The 22,642-nt window shown below is 44.8% G+C and overlaps 1 protein-coding gene across 16 annotated transcripts in view; it reads right to left on the minus strand.

Moving 5' to 3' along the window:
- Positions 1 to 1,187: 1,187 nt before the first annotated feature.
- Positions 1,188 to 22,642, minus strand: part of ablim2 (actin binding LIM protein family, member 2) — a 65,538-nt gene continuing 44,083 nt past the window's right edge. For 2 of the 16 annotated variants that reach the window (XM_030338414.1, XM_030338413.1), the window contains exons 9-24: positions 21,994 to 22,047; positions 20,865 to 20,942; positions 20,028 to 20,171; positions 18,693 to 18,725; positions 17,981 to 18,092; positions 17,425 to 17,691; positions 16,573 to 16,644; positions 13,844 to 13,951; positions 11,927 to 11,980; positions 10,370 to 10,407; positions 9,974 to 10,082; positions 9,614 to 9,672; positions 7,580 to 7,640; positions 5,572 to 5,579; positions 5,366 to 5,446; positions 1,188 to 3,251 (exon numbers count right to left, since the gene is read on the minus strand). In XM_030338414.1, the coding sequence (XP_030194274.1) occupies positions 3,138 to 3,251; positions 5,366 to 5,446; positions 5,572 to 5,579; positions 7,580 to 7,640; positions 9,614 to 9,672; positions 9,974 to 10,082; positions 10,370 to 10,407; positions 11,927 to 11,980; positions 13,844 to 13,951; positions 16,573 to 16,644; positions 17,425 to 17,691; positions 17,981 to 18,092; positions 18,693 to 18,725; positions 20,028 to 20,171; positions 20,865 to 20,942; positions 21,994 to 22,047 (1,392 nt within the window). In that variant the 3' untranslated portion in view covers positions 1,188 to 3,137. Of the gene's footprint in view, positions 3,252 to 5,365; positions 5,447 to 5,571; positions 5,580 to 7,579; positions 7,641 to 9,613; positions 9,673 to 9,973; positions 10,083 to 10,369; positions 10,408 to 11,926; positions 11,981 to 12,015; positions 12,185 to 13,843; positions 13,952 to 16,572; positions 16,645 to 17,424; positions 17,692 to 17,980; positions 18,093 to 18,692; positions 18,726 to 20,027; positions 20,172 to 20,864; positions 20,943 to 21,993; positions 22,048 to 22,642 lie in introns of those variants that run through there. The other 14 variants (XM_030338416.1, XM_030338417.1, XM_030338419.1 and 11 more) reach the window with 14 other exon arrangements.

Here is a 22,642-nt window from a genome sequence, read left to right on the forward strand (position 1 = left end):
TGAAACCATAATGGGAGTAACGTACAGAAAAAAATAATCAGTAAAAACACTCACGCCACCACTGTCCTGTTTCATTAAAGCACTTTAATAGGAGATGAATGTTAGAAATCAGACAGAAAGTATGTTACTTGCAGGAAGAGCCACATTTGATCGAATACATTTACTGAGATTAAAAGCAAAAGTGGATATGTTTGAAGAAAAAAAAGACATTTTTCCACGTTTTCCATTCCTATCCAATCATCAACACCACAGCCAGGGGTCCAATTGATTCATCCTCTTTATCCTAGCCTTCCTGGACATAAATAAATACCTAACGTAAAAGCAGCAGAGCTGGGCACTTTTCTTCATCCAACCACAGAAAAAATAAATGTGTATAACAGTATAATAAATGGCTTGTTTTATTCAAACAAACCTAATGGGCACAAAATCAGATCACACACATTTTCACACACCCTGCATCTGAGGACGTAGGCAGGGACCTTGTCATTCCAATGTACGTCCCCACAAGGAGGAGGTTAGACACAAACACACCGCTCATGGACTTAGTCAGTCTGACTCGGACAAAAAAAAAACACATAAGCGATGATATGTCAGCTAAGCCCGAATGTGAAGCTTGGGATAACGTTTGCTCACAAGCAGCCAACATATTAACAAGTAAGCCTCCCTCTTACAGGATATAGTAGCGGTATTGGAGTATCTAGTTTGCAATCGGAGCAAGACATCAGTTGGAGACACATAGTAGCGCTGTCGTAGCCGTTGGTGTGATGAGGATGGAAGACTCTTTTTTTGTTTTCAGCTCAAACCAAAATGATCCAAAACAAAATCATGATTCGCTCAACAGATTCTCGCTGCGTCGGACGATTCCCGGAAGAAAGTCAAAAATAGCTTATAAAAATAATTCAAACTTTTACACTTTTGACACGAGTGTCCCCGCAAAAGCCCTGAGTTTCACAAACAGAGTCCTGTTGTGGAAACCCCTCCTGACCCGCTATCTTATCTGTTGTGGAGGGAACTGGGGTCAACCAACCCAAAGCTCCTGGGTCCTCCATCTCCACTCTCTCCTCTCCCGTCCTCCCTGGCGCTTTAGGAGAGGCTTAGTGTGTGTTTGTGTTAAGATACAAGACCCCCGACCCCCCACCCCCCCCCCCCCCCCCGCCCTCGGACCTCTCAGGCTCATGTCCATCAGACCCCCCCCCCCCCCCCCCCCCCCCCCCTGTTTTCCTCGTCCTTCAACCCATAGTACTAGAAAATAACATGGCAATACAAAACCTAACCCTTACAATAAAGATACCTTTAGAGTATTGAAATGTTTAGAAATAGAGATTCAAGATAACAGATAACAAACATGTGCTGTTTGTTATCCCTGTCATGGTGGTCTCTTAACACAATAAAACCCAGAGTGCACTGTTCCCTTCATTAAAGAGTTTTGATGAAATTATTAGGGCTGCGATGATTGCAATTCTAAATAAAATGAAATAGATATACACTCAAATGTAGTCTATTTGTGATCTCCCATCTCCTATGCCTAGGCCACCTATCGGTCCTCTGTGTATTTCTCTATTTATAAACACATTGCTCTATTATTTATACACGCAAGCTTGCCTCCATTTTGGCCTTTTAGACAAGCAAATGCATCAGTGTGACTCAGCCTTTCCACACACAACCAAATAACTGCTTTTCTGAGCTCAAAGTTCAGTATGTCGTCATTGCACATAACACAAATAGAACAACAAACTCATACTTGATGTACTTCTACTCCCTTAAAAGTGATTCATGATGTTATCTATAGATACAAGTCTAGGGCCTGACAGGAAACATGCTACAGTCAGGTCAACAGAGCCAAGATGGCCGACAGTTGAGAGATAGAAAGAGAGAGACACCTTTACAACAAGGCAGAACCGTATATCTGATACGCTTGAGAGAATACAATGACACAGACCTCATTTTAAAATAAAAACAACGATAAAGAAATAAAAACAAAAGATTTGAAGCGCAATAGAATACCTGGGTTCTGACAATCTCCCCTACCACTCAGGGTGAATTAGTAACACATTTATATGCAGTAGGCTGTGTATTCAGGGTTAGGGAATAACAACTATTCAGTAGCACGTTTTCATACAATTTAGGAGTTGATATTATGGTTTGAATATAATGCTAGCCTCACTTTAATCACATGTATGTAGCTAGCATAGTACCACGTTTTACAGTTTATGATAGCATATTCCAATATACATTTATTTACAATAGTAATGCATTCCCATACACATTCACATATTGACTAATAATGCAACTCTCGTGTCGCATCATGCGAACCTTACGTAGCATCATGCTACTCTTGTGTAGCATTATTTGTAGCACGTGTGGTAGTCTAAACTAGATTATAGAGCGCTCTTTATATATACGTATATATATATATATATATATACACACTCATGGCCATGGTAAACTACAGACAATGTTTTAACCAGGTCAGCTCATTCACAACGAGGTGAGCTCGACGGGTAGTTCACCCTGAGTGGTTGGCATAGGTTAGCATAGGGGAGGATTGTCAGAACGCTAGCACGCCAAAAGCAGAAGAGAAGGCAGCTTCAACACATATCTATGTCAAGCTTGGGAGGTGTGTGTGCGTGTGAATTTGGGGTGTGCTGGGGTGGGGTTGGGGGGGGTTACAAGGGGTAGGAAGATGGCAAAGGGGAGGGGGGGGGTCGTGACACAGGCCATGCAAATGAACCCCACACCCCACCAAACTCCCTCCCCGCTACCTCCGCGCCAGTCGCCCCCTCAAGCACACACACACACACACACACACACGGTCGGGCCAAGGCTCATACAGGGGGGAAGCACACAGGGAGCCTCTTACGGTCGTCATGGCGACGCTGGCCGGTGGGAGACGGGGGGGCCCGGCGGGGATTGATGCAGGTGCACGGCGCAATCTAACGGCGGTACCGTCCGTGGGGAGGGGGCGAGGTGAGGGCGAGGGGTCGAGGAGGGGGGGCGTACATACATAGGGGTTGGTACGTAGGGATATTCTCCGGATGGGTCCTTTTGTGTCCCCCTTGTTATTAATATTTTCTCGCACAGGGGAGGCATCCACAAAGAGGGACGAGAGATTTTTGTCGGCGGGTCTGAGTGATTATTTAGAAAAGACGAGCTTGCTTCTTCATGTCGGTCTTCTTCCAGAGGGCGAGGCGGTCGAACTGGGCCAGGGTCATCCCGAACACCAGCTGGAAGTCCTCCGGGGAGAGGTGCCTCTGGAGAGGGAACACACACACACACATCAATACAGACACACACACAAATACACACACACACACACACACACACACACACACACACACACACACACACACACACACACACACACACACACACACACACACACACACACACACACACACACACACACACACACACACACACACACACACACACACACACACACACACACAGTGGCAACCCGGAGCCAGCCCACGTCCCCTGGAAGGAGTCTACCCCCAGATGGCGCTATTGAGGGCATTGGAGCCGGGGCCAATTAAGGAGATGCAGAGCATCTGAGGAACAGGTGGAGAAGCAGGGCTTAAATAGCCTGCTTCTCCCCTATTAGAGGCTCTCTCACCAGCCATGTGGCTCGGGCAAGGAGAGACCGGCATACGACTGTCGATTCCTCCCAGGTTTTACGTTCTTTTTTTTTTTTTCAGCGAGAGACTTTATGTTGGATTTTGGAATAAAACGTGCCTTTTTGGTTTTTCCCCGTGAAATGTCCTGTTTGGGAGGAGGTGGTTCACTCACCTTGCCGGTTGGCCACAACACGTAAACAAATAAACTCACACACACACAAATGCACACATATAACACTCATAAACAGACACACACATAGACACACACACAAACACACACACACACAGACATCGACGCATACACAATTACTCGTCGACACAAACCCACACACACAGACACACAGATGCACACATACACAGTCATAAACACACTCATACACACACACATAGGGCAAAGTGGGCAGTGTTTCAGAAATATGAAATGACGTGTTCCAATGTGCTGGTCACCATGGTGAGCCATAGTGTTTGGATAATACGATTATACAGCCTGTAATATAATGTGTAGTACATTACTAACCAAAGCACTCAAATGATAACCCAAAGAAATTCAGTTACCCTGGGGAAAGCATGGAAGTTTGTTTATAACTATATTATCTTTCAGTTATGGCGTCAGATCATGCTGGAAAGCTTTTATTTTCAGTTTTAAAGAGATTATACTCATGCGAACTGGACTGCATTCGGTCAATAGGTTCAAAATTATAATAATAGTAAATAACAAGAAAAAATCGAGTTCAGATCCTAGACTGAATTGCAATGGACATGGTTTCCAATGCTGGAAATAAAACTTGACGGAAACCGACCACCTTCTGTAATCTAAGCATTTCAAACAGTGATGAACCTCTCAAATATTACCAAAAAGTAACCATGTCTGACAAAATACTCTCCTACTAAAGGCCTTACACAGAACATAGGCGAAAGACATCCACATATTCTAGTGATGGATGTCGGCTTGTTGTTAGCATAAATAACAATGGCAGCCGACAGTGACACCAGCCTATGTAGCTCACTCTCGCTCTCCCTCGCTGTCATTATACTAATGTGACACCTGGCAGAAAAGTGAACATCATTGGATGACAGCCAATCATCTGGTTTCCATAGAAACCATGGCTGCTGCCACCAAGGGTGGGAGGAGCCTGCGTTGAAGTATATTTTTGGCATCCCTCCGTTGTTGAGGGCGTTGAAACAGAAAACCGCCATAAATCTTGAGTCTGGTTTTGCAGAGTTCAGCGTTGTGTGAATTCTGCAGCGCAAAACGCAAGCGGCTGTGTGTGTGATTGTGTCGCATTCCAATTTCTCTGTTTCCATTATAGTGGGTAACTGGAGTTAGACTTGCTACACACTCACACACAAACATACACGCACAGAAACACACAAGTGTCTCAAACTCAACCATTCATATTCTAATTCAAACCATCATGGATCGAAAAATTATTTAATATCTTAACGCGATGGCATTGAAAGCATAAGCATCAACAACAATTCTGCCAATGGCCTTATGTGACGGGTTTCCACGGAGATATAGAACTGGGTGAGACCCCGCCCATGTGAATACAAGATGGGATTCTACATGGTAAAATTCTCTGGATGTGTGTGAGAGAGAGAGAGAGAGAGAGAGAGAGAGAGAGAGAGAGAGAGAGAGAGAGAGAGAGAGAGAGAGAGAGAGAGAGAGAGAGAGAGAGAGAGAGAGAGAGAGAGAGAGAGAGAGAGAGAAAAACAACAGAGACGGGGCAAATTGCAAGAGAGCTTACCTCCAGTCTTGTGCGGTCAATATCTCGGGGAAGCTTCACTTTCACTCTGTGGGTCACTGCCAGCATTTCGTAGGGGTAGATCTGCACAAACACATACACACAAACAAACACACAATGTAGGCATTGTAATCCAACTTTGAAATCCACACAACAGTAAGATCAAGCCAAGAGTATTTAAGTATAACTAAAAAAGAAAAGACTCTCACCTTGTATTCTGGTTGGGGAGGCAGTGAGGAAGGAGAAGAGAGAACAAGGAAACATTAGAATGTAACAAGTTATTTCAAGCGTTAAAATGACCATAATAGACCAAGGTTAAAAGTGGGCTTAATCTCTATGGCAACAAGGGAATAAGATATTAAATATGAGTGAGTTCAGAGCACTGTGTAAGAGTGTTAACTGGTTCCCCCAACGTGCACTAATGTGCACAAACAGAACAAAACACAAGGGCTCACACAATTCTTTATGAGGCACCGTGGCACACTGTTCTCTAAGGCTTTGGCACACACACATAGACACACACCGACAAACACACGCACCAAATGAACAGGCATACCCACGAAAATACACACAAACACATGCACACACACACACACCAAAACACACACATATACCAATAACACTTGCACACGCCAAATTACACACAAACACACTGAAAAACACAAGCACAAACACAAGCACCAACCAAAACACACACACAAACATTCTTATTAAAACAGACACACTGACAAACAAAGCTAAAAACACACACACACACACACACACACACACACACACACACACACACACACACACACACACACACACACACACACACACACACACACACACACACACACACACACACACACAAACTCTCAAAAGCCTTAAGTGGCTAGTCAGAAATGTTGGCAAGTGTGAAAAATGACCTCACTTCACTGATATTCTGAATGTGTTGACTCCCAGTCCCTGAATCACAAAGCTCTATGTGATACTCAAGTCGCTAATCTGCATCGCTAACTCACATTGCAATAGAAAGACAGCTAACTCAACAAAAAGAGGATATAAGATGATATAAAATGCATAATATTTTTATGAAGCACAGCATTGTAAGGATCACACATTGAAAATAAATGGATATTCTCAGCTAATTTAAGGCAACGGACATCCTGTTAAAGGTACAGTGTGAAGAATCTGGTGGCATGTCACTGAACAGATTTGGCTATGTGTATTTATGAATGGAGACATGCACAATATTCACTAGCATTTTCTCATTTGTGCGTAATTCCATTCAGATGAGTGACCTTAGAATGAGCTCCTCATATCCACATAGGGAGCAGGTCCTCTGTCATGACCTTAGAATGAGCTCTTCATATCCACATAGGGAGCAGGTCCTCTGTCATGACCTTAGAATGAGCTCTTCATATCCACATAGGGAGCAGGTCCTCTGTCATGACCTTAGAATGAGCTCTTCATATCCACATAGGGAGCAGGTCCTCTGTCATGACCTTAGAATGAGCTCTTCATATCCACATAGGGAGCAGGTCCTCTGTCATGACCTTAGAATGAGCTCTTCATATCCACATAGGGAGCAGGTCCTCCGTCATGGGCGCTGCCATCTTGCACCTCCATGTCTTTGCAATAGCCCAGAATGGACAAACTGGACAAACTCTATTTAGGACCCATGTGTGATACTTTTTTAGCATCGTAGTTGTGTATGAGTGTTAAAATGAGCGATGACATATGTTAAATGTGCCAGACACAGTGGTGTTATACTATAAATGTCCTCCAGGCTTAACCCTCTCTCTGTCGTGGGCATCGACCTCAACCGCTGGCCAGACAGAGCCCCACACTTCCACATACCCTTTGGTGTTATACTATCAGACTCCGAGACGCTTCAAATTCTTTCGGATGCACCTCATTTAGGCGGTGCAAACAAGCATGCTCCGTCCTTTCACTACAATACCCTACGTATTTCTATATCTCAGAGAAACTACTCTACGCTGTCGTAAACTGAGACATCATTTTGTAAGTGCCTACTGGCACAATGCAGGCCTTTCACGATGCAGGCCAGATCAGGCCACAGTAGTTGCTGGAAAGGAAGCGGTGATGGGGAGGGATCATATGTCTCACACACACTTGGTCCTAGCATGATGAAGAGCGAGACAGAGATGAAGAGTTAAGTGTTAAACAGCGAGGGTCCAAGTGAGTCAGAGAGTGAGTGGGTGGTTTTCTTACCTCTCATTCCTCCCCAGCTGTTGCAGTCGGTGTCTACCTCATCCTCAGGCAACTCCGCAGCCTGCAGGAACACACACACACACACACACACACACACACACACACACACACACACACACACACACACACACACACACACACACACACACACACACACACACACACACACACACACGGACAGAAATACACATTATTATTGGATATTGGTTATATTTTACAACTCAGTTATAACCGTGACATAGTTTACCAGATTGATCCGGTTTCCAGGCTACTAATTATTAATTAAATAGTACTAGAATTGTACTCTTACAAGAACCACTGTTTTTTCTCTTTCCATATTTCTTGTTTCTACAGCTGATACATCTTGTAGTATGAGCACCCATTTTGTTTAGAGTGTGCAGTTTGTAATGCAGTATTAACACTTCCTCTTGCCAAATGTTGTAGTTTCTTTCCACAGAATCCATTGTTGACTTTCCTAGCTTTTTGGGATGTTTTTTTTTCACAGTTCAAGCAAAGGTTGAAAACAAATTGTTCCATCAATTGTTTTACAAGTCTGGAGATATATTTCAGGGTCAGAGTGACACAAGTGTGGCGCAAGAGTTGCGAGGCAGGCATAGATGGACTGAATAAATACTACTTTATTCGTTGATACATACAGTATTAGTTCTCTGTTTCAACACACAAGCTGTGCCCAGCCAAAATTATTATTACATTCCCCCAGGAAGGTTCTAGTTTATATTAATTAACTGACACCAGAATGCTAACAGACCTCGGCTGAAGACAAAACATCTGGACAGTACTTTAAGAAACACCATTCGGACTGTGCACTGAAACCAGACCGTGATGTGGAGGGATTACTTTGAGAGAGCCCCCTCTGGTGGTGGACACGGTAATCACAACAATAATGCCACCAATTGGCAGACCACGCCATGGCAGCACCCTCTGCCTGCGACAGCTCTTCCCTAACAAGGAGAGGGGGGAATTCTTCAGTTTCGGATAGCGATATTTATAGGCCCCATTTAATCCGTTAGCGTGCTTTGGATTAATCGCACTCGCCATGACAACGGACCCACCACATTTCCCTCAGACGAGATCACTTTCCAGTACCTCACAGAATGCGCTAGACTTTCCGAGCCAAGGAAATGTGGTCGGGTCGCACCCATCCCAAAACCCCGTCCCGTCCCACAGACCCAACCGCCTCCGACCGGGCTTGGACACGTACGAGCTGAGGCCCGGTCGGCAGTGTGTATGAGGTAAGCAGTGAGGACGCAGGCGAGAGGGAGACTCAGGGCTAGTTCAGGCTGGGAGTTCACTGGGCATTGTCGTTTGAGGCCCAGAAAGACAGACCAAATGTGGACCATGAGGGCAAACAAATGACACACACACACACACTTAAAAGACATCGAGCCGTCTGAGGGGTAGTTTGAGTGCCGGTAAATGCGTGTATGTTGGTTTGTACGTGCGCCATCCTGCGTTTCTTGCCTGCATACCTGTGGCAATTTTCTCGGGCTGACATTGAATTTGAAACACACCTAGAATGCGGTTGAAAATCACCATCCACCCATCAAAGAGAGCGGGGTGTGAATGAATGTCAGATGTGTGGAGGGGGCCGATGTCCAAAACAAACTGTTCCCTATGATTACGACTGCAGAGGCCAGCGGAGGAGGACTTTATGAGAATGCAGATGTAAACCCTTACAGTTATAGAGTGTATTGGAGCGGCAACAAGGGCTGTTCTATTTTTGTGGAGACAAGTATTTTCTAAAACTGTTTGCACTTTCACTACAAAAAAACCTGCTCGTTTATTTTATCACCCAGGTCATAAATAACAAATTATTTTGAAGCCATTCCAACTTTGATTGTATGCTCTGATTTTTCTCGCTTACCTTGCTGTTTGCTTTGGATAAAAGCATCTGCTAAATAACTACACATGGAGGGTATTTAGAACAGTTACAGACTGCAGTTATTAGGTACAGTCAGAGAGCATATTTTGAGCCTCAGAGGATGGATGGTGTGTGAAACTTTGGCAGCCCACCTTGTATATTCCGTTTCTTCCATAGCCTGGCAAGGAGGCCGATTTATTGTAGGGGAAGTCTGGCGAGAGAATACAGAGTTAACGTTTTCCCCCTCGGTCCCCAAAACAATAAACTGCATTCAATCAAATCAATGTATTTTCCGTTTAAGTCGCTGAATGTTTGAAGCAATGGTATAAATTAAGGTTCCCCATTACGTCAGGAGCATGTTAATGGTAATAATTCACCGCTAAGCAACCACGCCCTGTTTCGCTTTGGCAATGGCGAAAAACAAATCACAGCTTCATCTAACACCTTAATGGAACACTAAAATTGTATTGGATAGACGTAAACAGAGGCCTCGCTTGTGATTCGCTACTCACTGGGCTGGGAGATGTCGGTGGGCAGGCTGCAGGTGGACTTGCGGGGGTCCAGCTCCTCTGATCCGGGCTGTCCGTCAATCTCGTTCTTCAGGATCATCCAGCTGGTTCTCTGTAGGTGGAAGAGTGAAGACCACCGAGGAGGAGGAGGAGGAGGAAGAGGAAGAGGAAGAAGAAGAACAAGAAGAAGAAGAAGAAGAAGAAGAAGAAGAAGAAGAACAAGAAGAAGAAGAAGATGGAGAAGGTAAATGGAAGAAGATGTAGAGATGGATAAAAAAAATGGGAAGTTAGTAGGTTAGTAAATGAATGCGTGTCTGGTAAGTCTTGAAAAAGTATATGGGAAGGAAATATGAACAGACAGTAAAAGAGATACACACATATATACACACACACACGCACCTTGGGTTCCTCCCCATCCTGCCACGATGTTCTAGAGGCTGTGGAAACAGGCGGATGTTACAGGATATCGTGGCTTTAGCGACACTCGCATCTGCCTCCATGAGTGCTCCCTCGCGCCGTAGCACTAGCCTAGCATAAATCAACCACAGTGACACCACGCTGACATCGTCTGAAGTGGAGGAGCTCCGACTAAACTGGGTTGTAAACTGTAAAGGAGCACATAAGCTAGGCGCAAAGGCTCGTCTCACAGCTGCATCGATATCGCAGTTTAGTTTAAAAGTTGAAATAGGCCTTTTCTGACCAGGTCGAATTGTTTTAATGAGCAGAAAGGAATCATTGGAGGTCAATCTACACGGTGGTCTTGGGGATTTGTAGAGAAAGTACAATGAATGTTCATAACTTGTTGTCTAGTAGTATACATATATATATATATATATATATACAGCCAGGCCTGTAGTACACATAGAAAACCATGCCAGAAGTGCATGTATGTATCGGCCATTTATGAAATCACCATTGTCCTTTTTAGGGTAAAGCAGATAGGAGCTCTTATTCAAATGCTCCCCAACTTAACCTAGTCTGATTCTTTCTAAAAACAACCTGTAATGAACAGGTTAGGCACAAAAACGTGCACATAGAAAAACACCACACCACATCACAACAACAACAACAAAGTTTTGGACACACACAGAAACCCTTGCAAGGTCATTGAGGGCAACGAGATCGATGCAACATTGATATCACAAAGTACAACGTCATTGACAACCAATAATCATGGCAGAGGGTGACGTTCACGGCAACAACACAACAAAACGGCACTAGATGGGAAGTGGGGATGCAGGCATGCCAGATTAAACGGAGCAGGTCAAAGCAGTCCATGTTGAAGACACTGAATCGGCTGCTTGCTCCCAAACCGTAACCTTCTCGGTTCTATGAAGGACCCAATAGGATATTGTGTATCAGGCTAAAGACATATCAATGTCCACTCAAAGCCGCTTTGTGGCTCCCACAAACAAAATGGAAGACTGTTGGATATACATAACAGTCAAAAAAAGATTTGAGGCTAAATGAAGCTAGTTGACCAGCTTCAGAGGCACGGATACGGCATTGTTTTGACAATTCTTCTAATCTTTCGAAATGTTTTACGTCGGAAATTGGAGGTTCATTTGAAGCCTTGTGGTTTAAAGTGGATGGTAACTGATTCTGGAACAGTGCTCAAGGTACCACAGATTGAAAGGCCAGCTGGATCAAAACCATTTGAAGAAACATTTCACAGCGGAAATTGACTCATATCTCATATCAAATTGAATCAAATCAAATCATAGTTTCAAATCGTATTCTGGTTGAGCTCTACTCAACAAGGAATCGAGAGTTGCGCCGTATTCTTTGTTATGAGGGTTGATGTAAAACAGCGCCCTGCGATTGGAAAAGAGCACTAGGGATGCTCGGACGAACAGACGAACCAATGAGAAGACAGACAGATGGGATGATGGACAGAAGTCATGCACCACATCAAACAGAGACCAGACCAGGAAGTGTTGAGAAAGAGGACTGTACCATGCTGTTTGTAGATGGGGGGTTTTCTATAGATATTATCTTTGACCTTAGTCTCTGAAGATGGGAGGAGAGGCAAGAGAGGAAAAGAATGGAAGAGCCCGAGAAGAACAAAAAGTAGGAGAAAAAGAAGAGAAAGGAAAAAATAATAATATAGAAAAAGAAGCATGGGTTAGTTATTAAAGAATGGGTTTCTTTTGTTTTTCTTTGGAAGAAGCCAAAGGAAGGGCAGCATCGCTTGGACAAAATCCGGCTTTGTTTCTTTGGTTTTAGAGCACATCATAAAAGTGTTATATTATTCATGCAGAAAAACAAAGAGAAAATTCAAAGTTTAAGCACATCAATTAAACACTGAGAATCGTAATAGAACCATCATTCTTGATTAAAAATCAAAAACATTTTTTTAAAAAGTGTGGCTTGATTCAACCTTACACACAAACATGAAGAAATATCTTTCCAGCATTGGTCCAAATCAAGAAACTGAGTCAAACGACGTCTCAGTTGGCTGAAACTACATGAAAGTGACTGGTGTGCGTTTCCTCAGAGATGAGCTAACATCTGCCTGTCACTCTACGCAGACCTCCGTCACACACACATTTCAACGACTGTAACACATTAAGCCACACTAGAGTCATGACACACTGGAAACAAAACACATGCAGCCGTGTGTCTTTCTCTAGACTGTGTCTGTCAAGCTAGCTTGGTTGGCTCGCATAAAAAAAAAAAGAAGAGCGACAAAGAATTACGATGATGACTAGGAAAGCCATTACAAGGAAAATTCCACTCTGTATCTTTCACCGAATCTATTAGTAGAAAATGTGCTTAACCCTCAGCATAAAATGGCCTACCAATCAAATAATTACATGTTTGAGTGGAACAAACTGATTCCAAGCTACTGCTTGACCACAAACTGTGACACAAATACTTAGATTGCTATGCAAACCGACTTGTTATAAAGCAGTCTAGCTAGCTCATAATTTATCTGGATAGCTAGCTCGTTGGTTAGATATTCAGCTAGCTTGTTAGTTTGCTAGCTAGTGAATAAGGTTAATGCTAGCTAGCAAGTATTTTAACTGACTACCTGGTTATTTAGGTTGTCATTTTAATGGCCAAAGCTAGTTGTTTTGTACCTGCTGACGCTCTTATCCAAGATTACTTTAGCCAGCCATAAAAAAAGATCTTCAACGGTTATGACCCAATCCATCTAAATAAGTTTAATGTTGCTTTGTGGTCGAATTTCCCTTAAAGTGGATAATCGTTGGCTGTCCATAGTTGCATTCAACCTCGTCCAAGATGGGAACTCCTTTAACTCTCTCTCTCCCTCTCCTGTGATTGACAGTTTAATCGTCAAAATGGAAAAATGTGTCTGATCAAAGCGACTCGCTGTAGGAAAGTCCTAGCAGCACTCCATACACGGCACAGTGTCTGCTTCTGTCACAGCCAATTGCAAATCTTATTCGTAAGCGATGCAATACTGTCAGGAGAGAAAAAACTGGTTTGACAAATTCTGCAATTTAGATTGTGGCTCGGCAAATTGGAGATGTTGAAAATGAACAGTTGGACAGAAGATAGAAATCACAAGAAAAAAGTCAGCGTGATATAAATGTTACCTTTTTTCTCTCTATCAATTGATAGCATGCTAATAAAAGATAGCAAGTAGCAACCAAGAGTAAGCTAAACATAAGAAACATAATAACTGTGAAATACCTTATAAAATAGAGCAAAAAATATTACGTCAGTTAAGTTAAAATCAATAAAAAATGACTTTTAACATAAATTAATGGAAAACTTGAATGCTGACCAGCATCGAGTATCAACAAATACGACCCCCGCTTCCTAGACACGTAAAACACAAAAAGGGACAAAGTCTTGGTTTAGCGCAATTTAATTTCTTTAGAATATTTCTTTGCAGATTCCTACCTGGTATGTGGAAGTGCCGGGGCGCGGCCATGTAGGTGGTGGCGGAGGACGGCGACTTCCCGTCGGAATACGTGGACAGGCTGGGGGTGCTGCGACCGCTTTCACTGCCTCCAGGGGGGAGAGGAGGGGGGACGGGGGGGCAGGACAAAGTGTTATGTGGTGCTTTTTTGTGTCCAGAAACCTCATAGCCAGCCTTTGTATGGGTGTTAGTTTCTATGTACAGCAAGTATGTATATGTATTTGTATGGGAGAGTGTGTGTGTTCTATGTACAGTAAGTATATATATGATTTTGTATGTGAGAGTGTGTGTTTGTATATACAGAAAGTATGTATTTGTATGTGAGAGTGTGTGTTTGTATTGATATCTGCTTTTATCATTTTGATTTAGGGTTGCATAGACCATACTGTACTTTACGTGAGTGGCTGTGTGTGTGTGTGTGTGTGTGTGTGTGTGTGTGTGTGTGTGTGTGTGTGTGTGTGTGTGTGTGTGTGTGTGTGTGTGTGTGTGTGTGTGTGTGTGTGTGTGTGTGTGTGTGTGTGTGTGTGTGTGCAGGAGATAAAGACAAAGGCTGAGCGATGAAGTCACTTGGACCACAGAAGCCAAAATAAACGATTAAACCAAACACTCCATAGCTCTGAGATCACAGGGACAGAGAGAGAGAGACAAGACACCACATCAGCTTCGAATGCATTGGATCTGTTAACGAACACAAACACAGAACCACACATACGCACACACACAAGACCATAGTGCACGTACCCACACAAATGCACACACATTACACACAAACACACAGACAGACAAACAAACACAGATAAACAACTAAGTGAAGACCTGGTGCGAGAGCATTCAGAAGAGGATAACAAAATGGCTGCAGCTGAAGTGAGAAGCGCGAAAAAGCCTCAGAGTGGGGACCACTTTTTAAAACAAAGACATAGCCCTCGAAAGGGAACAAAACCAAACAGTATGCTCTGTGTAACCTCCATGTTGAATTGTCCTTTTCTTGTGCCCCCCCCCCATGATCAACCTCAAGAGGTCTAATGTCGGAATCTCAAGAGTAACCGACATGCGTTTAAGAGTCAGCTGACTCAGCAAACCACCTGACCTTAGCAAAACGGTGAGTCGCAAATGATTGCGTTTTGTACGTTTTATTACCACATCCATAATGAGTTCAACATTGTGGTTTTGGCCTCCTTGGTGACCTCTTCAACTTCAACAAACAATATCGAGTGTCAACTTGAGTAATCCATGACTAAATCAAAACGCATGTTGGACTCGGCTCTGCAGAGTGTGGAACGGTTACGACCGTAAAATACTCAAACAAAAGAAAATGGCGGCGGACTGGTAGACCCGTCCCCCACCCCCCCCCCCCCCCCCCCCCCGTCCCCCAAAAAGATCCAGGAGCAGACCTCTTTCACGGTGCGTTAGAAACCGCTAGGGCCTGGACCCGCGCAGGCAGACAGCCCAAGACGTTCGCATGCCACTGCGCCTGGCGGCTAGACCAGCAAATTAAGGCCGGGCACATCCCCAGCCCACCCTAATCCTCCTCGTCTCTCTAATCTTCCTCCCCGCTCCCGACCAGAGGAACTTTCTCTTTCATGCACCCCACCCGTGCGAGGCCTGCCAAACCACAGAGCCGTCGTAAATGGGTTTCTCTCCCTCTTCGGTAATACTTTGCTCCGCAGCTGTATCATACGCTAATCTCAACCCCTCCCCTCTCAACCCCTCCTTCGCTTTTTCTCTCTCTATGGACCGATGGAAGCGAATGTACGGGAAGCTTGATGTTAAACAGTCAGCAACCGACTCTGTCAATGTACTTTTTCTATCCAATTGAATGACCACACTACTGGCCCTAGAAAGCTGTGTCAGACCACCCTACAAATAATCTAGCTAAATCGAAAGACTAGTACATGATATTGGACGCTTTGTACACTGAAATAAGGATTGACCTGTGTGACCTGAAAACACAGCCACGATGTGTGACCCAGCCTCAGAAGACCATGGTGAGGGTAAGGTTTGCTGGTGTGCAGTGAGGCTGACACTGGAGTGTAAACACGTTCTCATCTTATCTCCCAGGCCGGGCCCCTTGGGTCGTAGCTTTTCTGTCTGTGTCAACACTCTGTGTCAAACCCATTCTGTCTGTCTCTGTGTCAACACGCTCACTGGTTTGAGCACTTGAGATGCAACGTTTTATGAGGACTAGAAGTTTGTTCATCCAAAGACACTCCATGGACTTTATTTTTATTCTGATTATCGTCCAAACAAAGCTTCTCAGCACTCTGGCCCAAAATTATTTCAAGAACTTAAAGGTGTATCGGCAAAACATTACAGGAAGTGCAAAGTGGTGGTGGGGGGGCGGGGGGGGGGGGGTCATTCACAAAGTAAACCAAGGCCATATATAGCAAAGTCAACAGGGCAAGCAGGCGACAGTTACACCATAAAAAATTATCTGGACAAACAAGTACACAAAAAATAAAAACAATACAAACTAACCAATTCACCTTCTTGTCGACAAAGTAGCCAAACGCAACAGAAACACAACGAACACCCCATCTAAACTGGTAACACAGCGGCGAGAAAACCATGCAGGACAACAATTCACCAAGTCCATGACCACCACTCAAGTAATATTGTAGCAAGCAGAACGTGTGTCTGAAGAAACTGATAACGAAGGACATTGAATATATACATCTACAATAATAAGGACATTAAAGAGTAGGGGTTTTACCATTGGGAGGAGGTAAATTGAGCTGCAAGGAGTTCCTAGATTTAGAGTCAGTTAACGGGTCCACATAAAACCCTAAAGAAGACGAGAGGAGGTGATTGTATACAGGATTCTTGTGAATTTACAGTTGTACAAACCCCAGGCTTCTCGGCATCTTATTGCAGAACTGAGAGAACATAATGTGCTGAAAAAGAGATACAGGACCTTTCGTAAACCTTTGCCAATTACCACTTTTAAATCATCAATACTGGAACGTCATCGGAAATTGGTGTATTTGATGATTTACTTTATTTGAACTTGAGACTATAAAGGTTGCACAGTGCTGCTATTTAATCCATTACAGCCAATAGAAGGGACAGGTCAATTGGACAAAGTAAACGGATACAACGATGGAATGAACAAAGTTGAGTTAAACAGGAAGCAGACGGTTTCACTCCATCAGCAAGAAACACCAAAGCTAGCTTAGTGTAAACGTTAGCGCAAATCATCGCTTTGTTATTAGGGGATTCCAACTTTCAAGGCCATGCCGAGTGAGTTCAAGGTGACGTTAAGTCGGGCACAAGTCTCACAACTCACAACACTCTACACACCAAGACTCTCCGAATGCAGCGGGGATGAGCACAGCAATGCTGTTGTGGAAACATCCTTGAATCTCACACGTGTACCAGCTGAAGTACATTTTTTGTCAACAAATGTAACAATTACTTTAAAAACACAATTTAGTCTTGTGTTTCATTTTTCAACTTAAATATGTTAAAGTTTCCAGAACAGCAAGGGGCTATATTCTCGTGCCCTGATTGGGCTAATTCCCCCCGGGGCCCCCTTGTGTTGGAGCCGGCACTGGCGCGGTGGTACCTCTGTAATAGGGGATGTAGTTGTGCTGCTGGAGCATGGCCAGGGTGGTGGGGTTGAGGTGCAGGGCTAACGCTCCGCCGCCCCCCGGTGGCGTGGGGGAGCAGCATCTACTGTTGGCCGCCCCGCCACCACCCATGCTGTACCCGGGGATGGGGGACGGGCCGCCGGCCATGGTGGAGGAGGGGTACTTGAGAGTGGGGGGCAGGGGCAGGGAGTTGGAATCATAGGCCTGCCCGCTGTACCTAGCGCTGACGTTAGCCTCAGGACCTGAATGGCCGGGTCAGATCACCAGGGTTTGCTTTTAAGTCAGGTTGCATTGATTTGCTTAACGATTCAGAGAGCGATTCAGAAAGAGTGACGGTAAAAACCAAAGTATTTATGACAACATAGGGAATATTTTAGGAAAGACATTGACTGAAAAACACATATATAGGGCAGTTGGAAACAAATGTGCAGCGAGATCGTGAGGAATCGTGTGTGTGTGTGTGTGTGTGTGTGTGTGTGTGTGTGTGTGTGTGTGTGTGTGTGTGGGTGTGTGTGTGTGTGTGTTGTGTACCTGTGCGGCTGTAGTTCTGGGGGGAGCGGGTGGGGGTGTTGCGGCCGTAGCCCCCCAGAGAGCTGTTGGAGCCGGGGCTGGAGGGTCTCCGCTGCCGCGGGGACCCCTCCCCCTGGGGAACACACACACACACACACACACACACACACAGACACACACACACACACACACACACACACACACACACACACACACACACAAGAATACACACACACAAGAGGACACACACCCACCCACACACATAGACACACACACACAGAAGAGGACACACGCACACAAATGTGATATTAGTGAACGTACTTCCTGTTTGAATTGAAACAGATACATCTACAATGCCAATATAATATAACTGCCAAACCATTAATCAGTAACCACATTAGAAACACTAGACACCAACACTGGACACACCACCAACAGGTTGTTATAACAGTTTAGGATTGACTGAAATCGGTGCCAGGCGATGTAATTTCCTTCGATGCCAACTACAGCTTAAAGCGGCATCAGCTGGCACAACTTTTCTGCCGACCAAAAAAACAATCCATTGCAGAACCGCGTGTTTGCTCTCCCCACTGAATGCAAATGTGTGTCGAGATGAACAGGGAGAGGGAAGGCGAGTTATCCGAAGGAAGGATAGGTGGTAGCATGATCCATGCAAGGGCTACTGAGTACTACGAGTAGTGCTAGGAGTAACACTAGTGCGCTGATTATTTACCTCCACGGAAGCAGGGGTGAGTGGCAATGAGGACTGCAAATGAAAGGCAGGGGAGAAAGGCAAAGGATAAGGATAGGATCTCAAAGGCAAAATAATACAAATAATGATAATGATAACAAATATAACTGAGTTAAGAATTAAAAGGCAAAGCAACTAGGGATGTCCGATATTGGCTTTTTTGCCGATATCCGATATGCGATATTGTCCAACTCTAAATTTTCGATTCCGATATCAGCCGATACCGATGTCGATATTTGGGTTATTTATTTTTCCTCAAACCTAATTTAGGTAACATTACATATCTCCTGTTGTGGAATTAACACAACATGCTTAATGTTATTGTGATGCCCCACTGGATGCATTCTTGAATGTAACAAGGCTTTCCAAATGTTAACATTGTCTGTGCAAAATAAGAAAAATACTTCAACTTAATTTAAGGGAAAAGTGCCATGTTTATTTTTATTTTTTTAATGGTCTCAGACAACAGTTTGGATTACACTCTCCCTGAGATAATCTTGACAATGCCCACAACAAATAGGTCAAACTTGACTTCACAAATGATAAAACATTGTACCTGAACAACTATGTGCAACATAGCAGTATGTTTCTTTAACTAAAACTCAATAACCTTAATTGAATAAATGCACAAATATGAGTCAATTACAATGTGCACTGTACTGCACAATTTTGAAAACATTTATTTGAGCTATAAATAAAAAAAAAAAAAAAAAAATCGGTTTTAAGGCAAAAAAAATCCGATACCGATATTGACCGATATTACATTTTTATGCTAATATCGGGCCGATAATATCGGTGGGCCGATAATATCGGACATCTCTAAAAGCAACCTGGGAGTATGCTACAACATGTAGAGGATGATTTGGGCTTGAAGGGAGGGAAGGAGGGAGGGAGGGAGAGAAAGTCTGTTTGTATAACAGAAACGGAAGATCACACTGGGAGGGGGAGAGACCTTTATAGCAAAGGTTCTGGAAAAGATTGTCTAAAAAGTCTGAAAGAGAAGACGACAGATGTACGGATGTACAGAAGGCCATACAGGTGGACAGGAACACTTTACATTGAGATGAATGGAGACGGACAGACAGACAGACAGACAGACAGACAGACAGAGCGACAGACAGACAGACAGACAGACAGACAGACAGACAGACAGACAGACAGACAGACAGACAGACAGACAGACAGACAGAGCGACAGAGCGACAGACAGACAGACAGACAGACAGACAGACAGACAGACAGACAGACGGATAGTCGGACATACAGTACATATAGACGGAGGGAGAGACAGAAACACAGGCGGACTGGGGGTCCCCACCTCGCTGTAGGCCCTCTCCTCTGAGGGGAAGCTGACGTAGGGGGAGTAGGATAGCATGTCGGGCCGGTCGATGTTGTAGATGGCCTTGACCTTCGGAAGGGCGGCCAGGTCCTTATAGTCCAGGGTCTCATCTCCCAGTTTAGCCTGCAAACAACACATCGGAACCCACGGGCAAAGGGGGGGGTTTGGGAAGATTTAACGGAATAAAGTCAGGTTTGGCCTGTCGGGAGCAAAGTGTTCCAGCATCTTGTACAGCTATTTGTATTCAAGCCGACAAAACAATTGAAATGACTCTGATCCTCTCTTATTCATTGGATGAAGAATTTTAGGGGTTGAGGGTTTGATTCCCACTGGAGCCCCCATGCTGATAATGTTGGAGCACATCGGGTAAAAGCTTTCAGCAAATGGCATGTGACAAGCACAGCTAACTCTCTGGTGAAAAACTTTGGGTCAAATCGGAGACCTGGCGAGTGGCGTCACCTGGGACCCATGTGAACCAATCAGACGTGGTTGTGGTTTGATTGTGGTTTGAAGTGCAACACTGCCATCTAGTGGGCCATTATGAATATATATATATAGATATAGATATATAGAGAGAGAGAGAGAGAGAGAGAGAGAGAGAGAGAGAGAGAGAGAGAGAGAGAGAGAGAGAGAGAGAGAGAGAGTGAGAATGGGAGACAGAGAGAGAGAGTGAGAATGGGAGAGAGACAGAGACAGAGAGACAGAGACAGAGACAGAGAGAGAGAGAGAGGGAGAGGGAGAGAGAGAGAGAGAGAGAGAGAGAGAGCGAGAGAGAGCGAGAGAGAGAGAGAGAGAGAGGGAGAGAGAGACTCTTACATAGATGATCCTGCTGGGTGAGCCGGAGGCACTGGAGGCCTGGACAGAGGTGATGCTCTCAGAAGAAGTCCTGGTCACCTGCAAGCATACACAACTTCCTGTTAGGACACACACAATATGACCCAAAGCTGACAGAGCGAGAGAGAGAGAGAGAGAAAGAGAAAGAGAGAGATAGCTTTCCCACATGACCTTCATGCTGTCTACAATTGTTGTACCACCAAGAGAGATGTAGGAACAAATTGAAACCACAGTCCAACCAAACCAGTTCAACACGCACTGGCACAGATGCTTGCATGTGAATCTTATTCACTGACATACACAGTGCAGGTTAAGGGTGAGGGGGGTGGTGGATTGTGCGTGTCTCTGATGGTTATCAAGCAGCAGTAAGAATCACAGAATCCATTCCCTTTGCAATTGTATTACCTGTGGAATAAAAGACAGCTTTCAGGGCGAAAGCATGCGAGCGTGTTAGCATCTATCTGCTCAAACCACACAGAGACACAAAGAGAAGAGCATTGTTGTCTGCTGGTCTGATTCAGGGTGGAAGTTGGCAATAACAAGAACAAGAGGAGCAGACTCTCACCGGTCACTTCCTGTTAGGATAATGGAAGGGCCGCTGGAAGGGTCAAACCATGCAGAGCTTGGTTTGTGAGGAAGGGTTGGTGGAATGTGTGTGTGTGTGTGTGTGTGTGTGTGTGTGTGTGTGTGTGTGTGTGTGTGTGTGTGTGTGTGTGTGTGTGTGTGTGTGTGTGCGCGTGTGTGTGTGTGCCTGTGTGCATGATGTGCCTTTATGTGTGTGTTTGTGTGTGTGTGTGTATTTGTAACTGTGTGTGTGTTCATGTGTGTGCCTTTGTGTGTGCGTGAGTGTGTCTGTGTATGTGTGTGTGTGTGTGTGCGTGCGTGCCAGTGTAAGTGGGTGTGTGTGTGTGCCAGTGTAAGTGTGTGTATGTGTGTGTGTGTGTGTGTGTGTATTTGTAACTGTGTGTGTGTTCATGTGTGTGCCTGTGTGTGTGCGTGCGTGTGTCCGTGTATGTGTGCGTGTGCGTGCGTGCCAGTGTAAGTGTGTGTGTGTGTGTGTGTGTGTGTGTCTCTGGGGGTGAACACTACAGGGCTCTGCAGGTATACCAACCTGTGGCTCAGTGAGCTGTATCCGCACCTGCTTCTGAGGACTAGACGGGGTTAACTATGGACAGGAGAGAGGGGAGGAGGGGAGAGGGGAGGGAGGGCAGAGGGGGGAGGAGAGGAGTAGAGAGCGACGAAGGAGAGAAGGAGATGAGAGCAGAGGGGAGGAGACAACACAAATGGAAAGGAGAAAAGAGAAGGGAAGGGAGGGGAGGAGAAAGGAGAGGAGACGAGAGGGAAAGAGAGGAGGATGGGGGGTGAGAGGAGAGGAGAGGAAGAGAGGGGGAGGAAGGAGATGAGCAGAGAAGAGAGGAGGGGAAGAGGAGCGAGGCGGAGAGGAGAGGGTGAGAAAAGAGATGAGGAGACGTGAGGAAACAAGAGGGGCGGGGGGAGAGTGGAGGGGGGAAAGGAGAGAAAAGTAGATGGGAAGAGAGAAGAGAGGAGCAGAGAGGAAGGAAGAGGATGGAGGGAGAGGGGAGGAGAAGGAGAGTGATCGTGGGGAGAGAGGAGGAGGATGGAGGAAACAGAGGAGGAAATAGATCAAGGAGAACAGATGGGAGGAAGAGAGTGTGAGAGAAAAAAAGGGGAGGGGAGAGGAGATGAGAGTGGAGAGAAACTGGGAGTGAAATGTGAGGAGAATGGATGACTCCGCATAT

Source organism: Gadus morhua, chromosome 17 (genome assembly GCF_902167405.1).
Source record: "Gadus morhua chromosome 17, gadMor3.0, whole genome shotgun sequence".
Lineage (NCBI taxonomy): Eukaryota > Metazoa > Chordata > Actinopteri > Gadiformes > Gadidae > Gadus > Gadus morhua.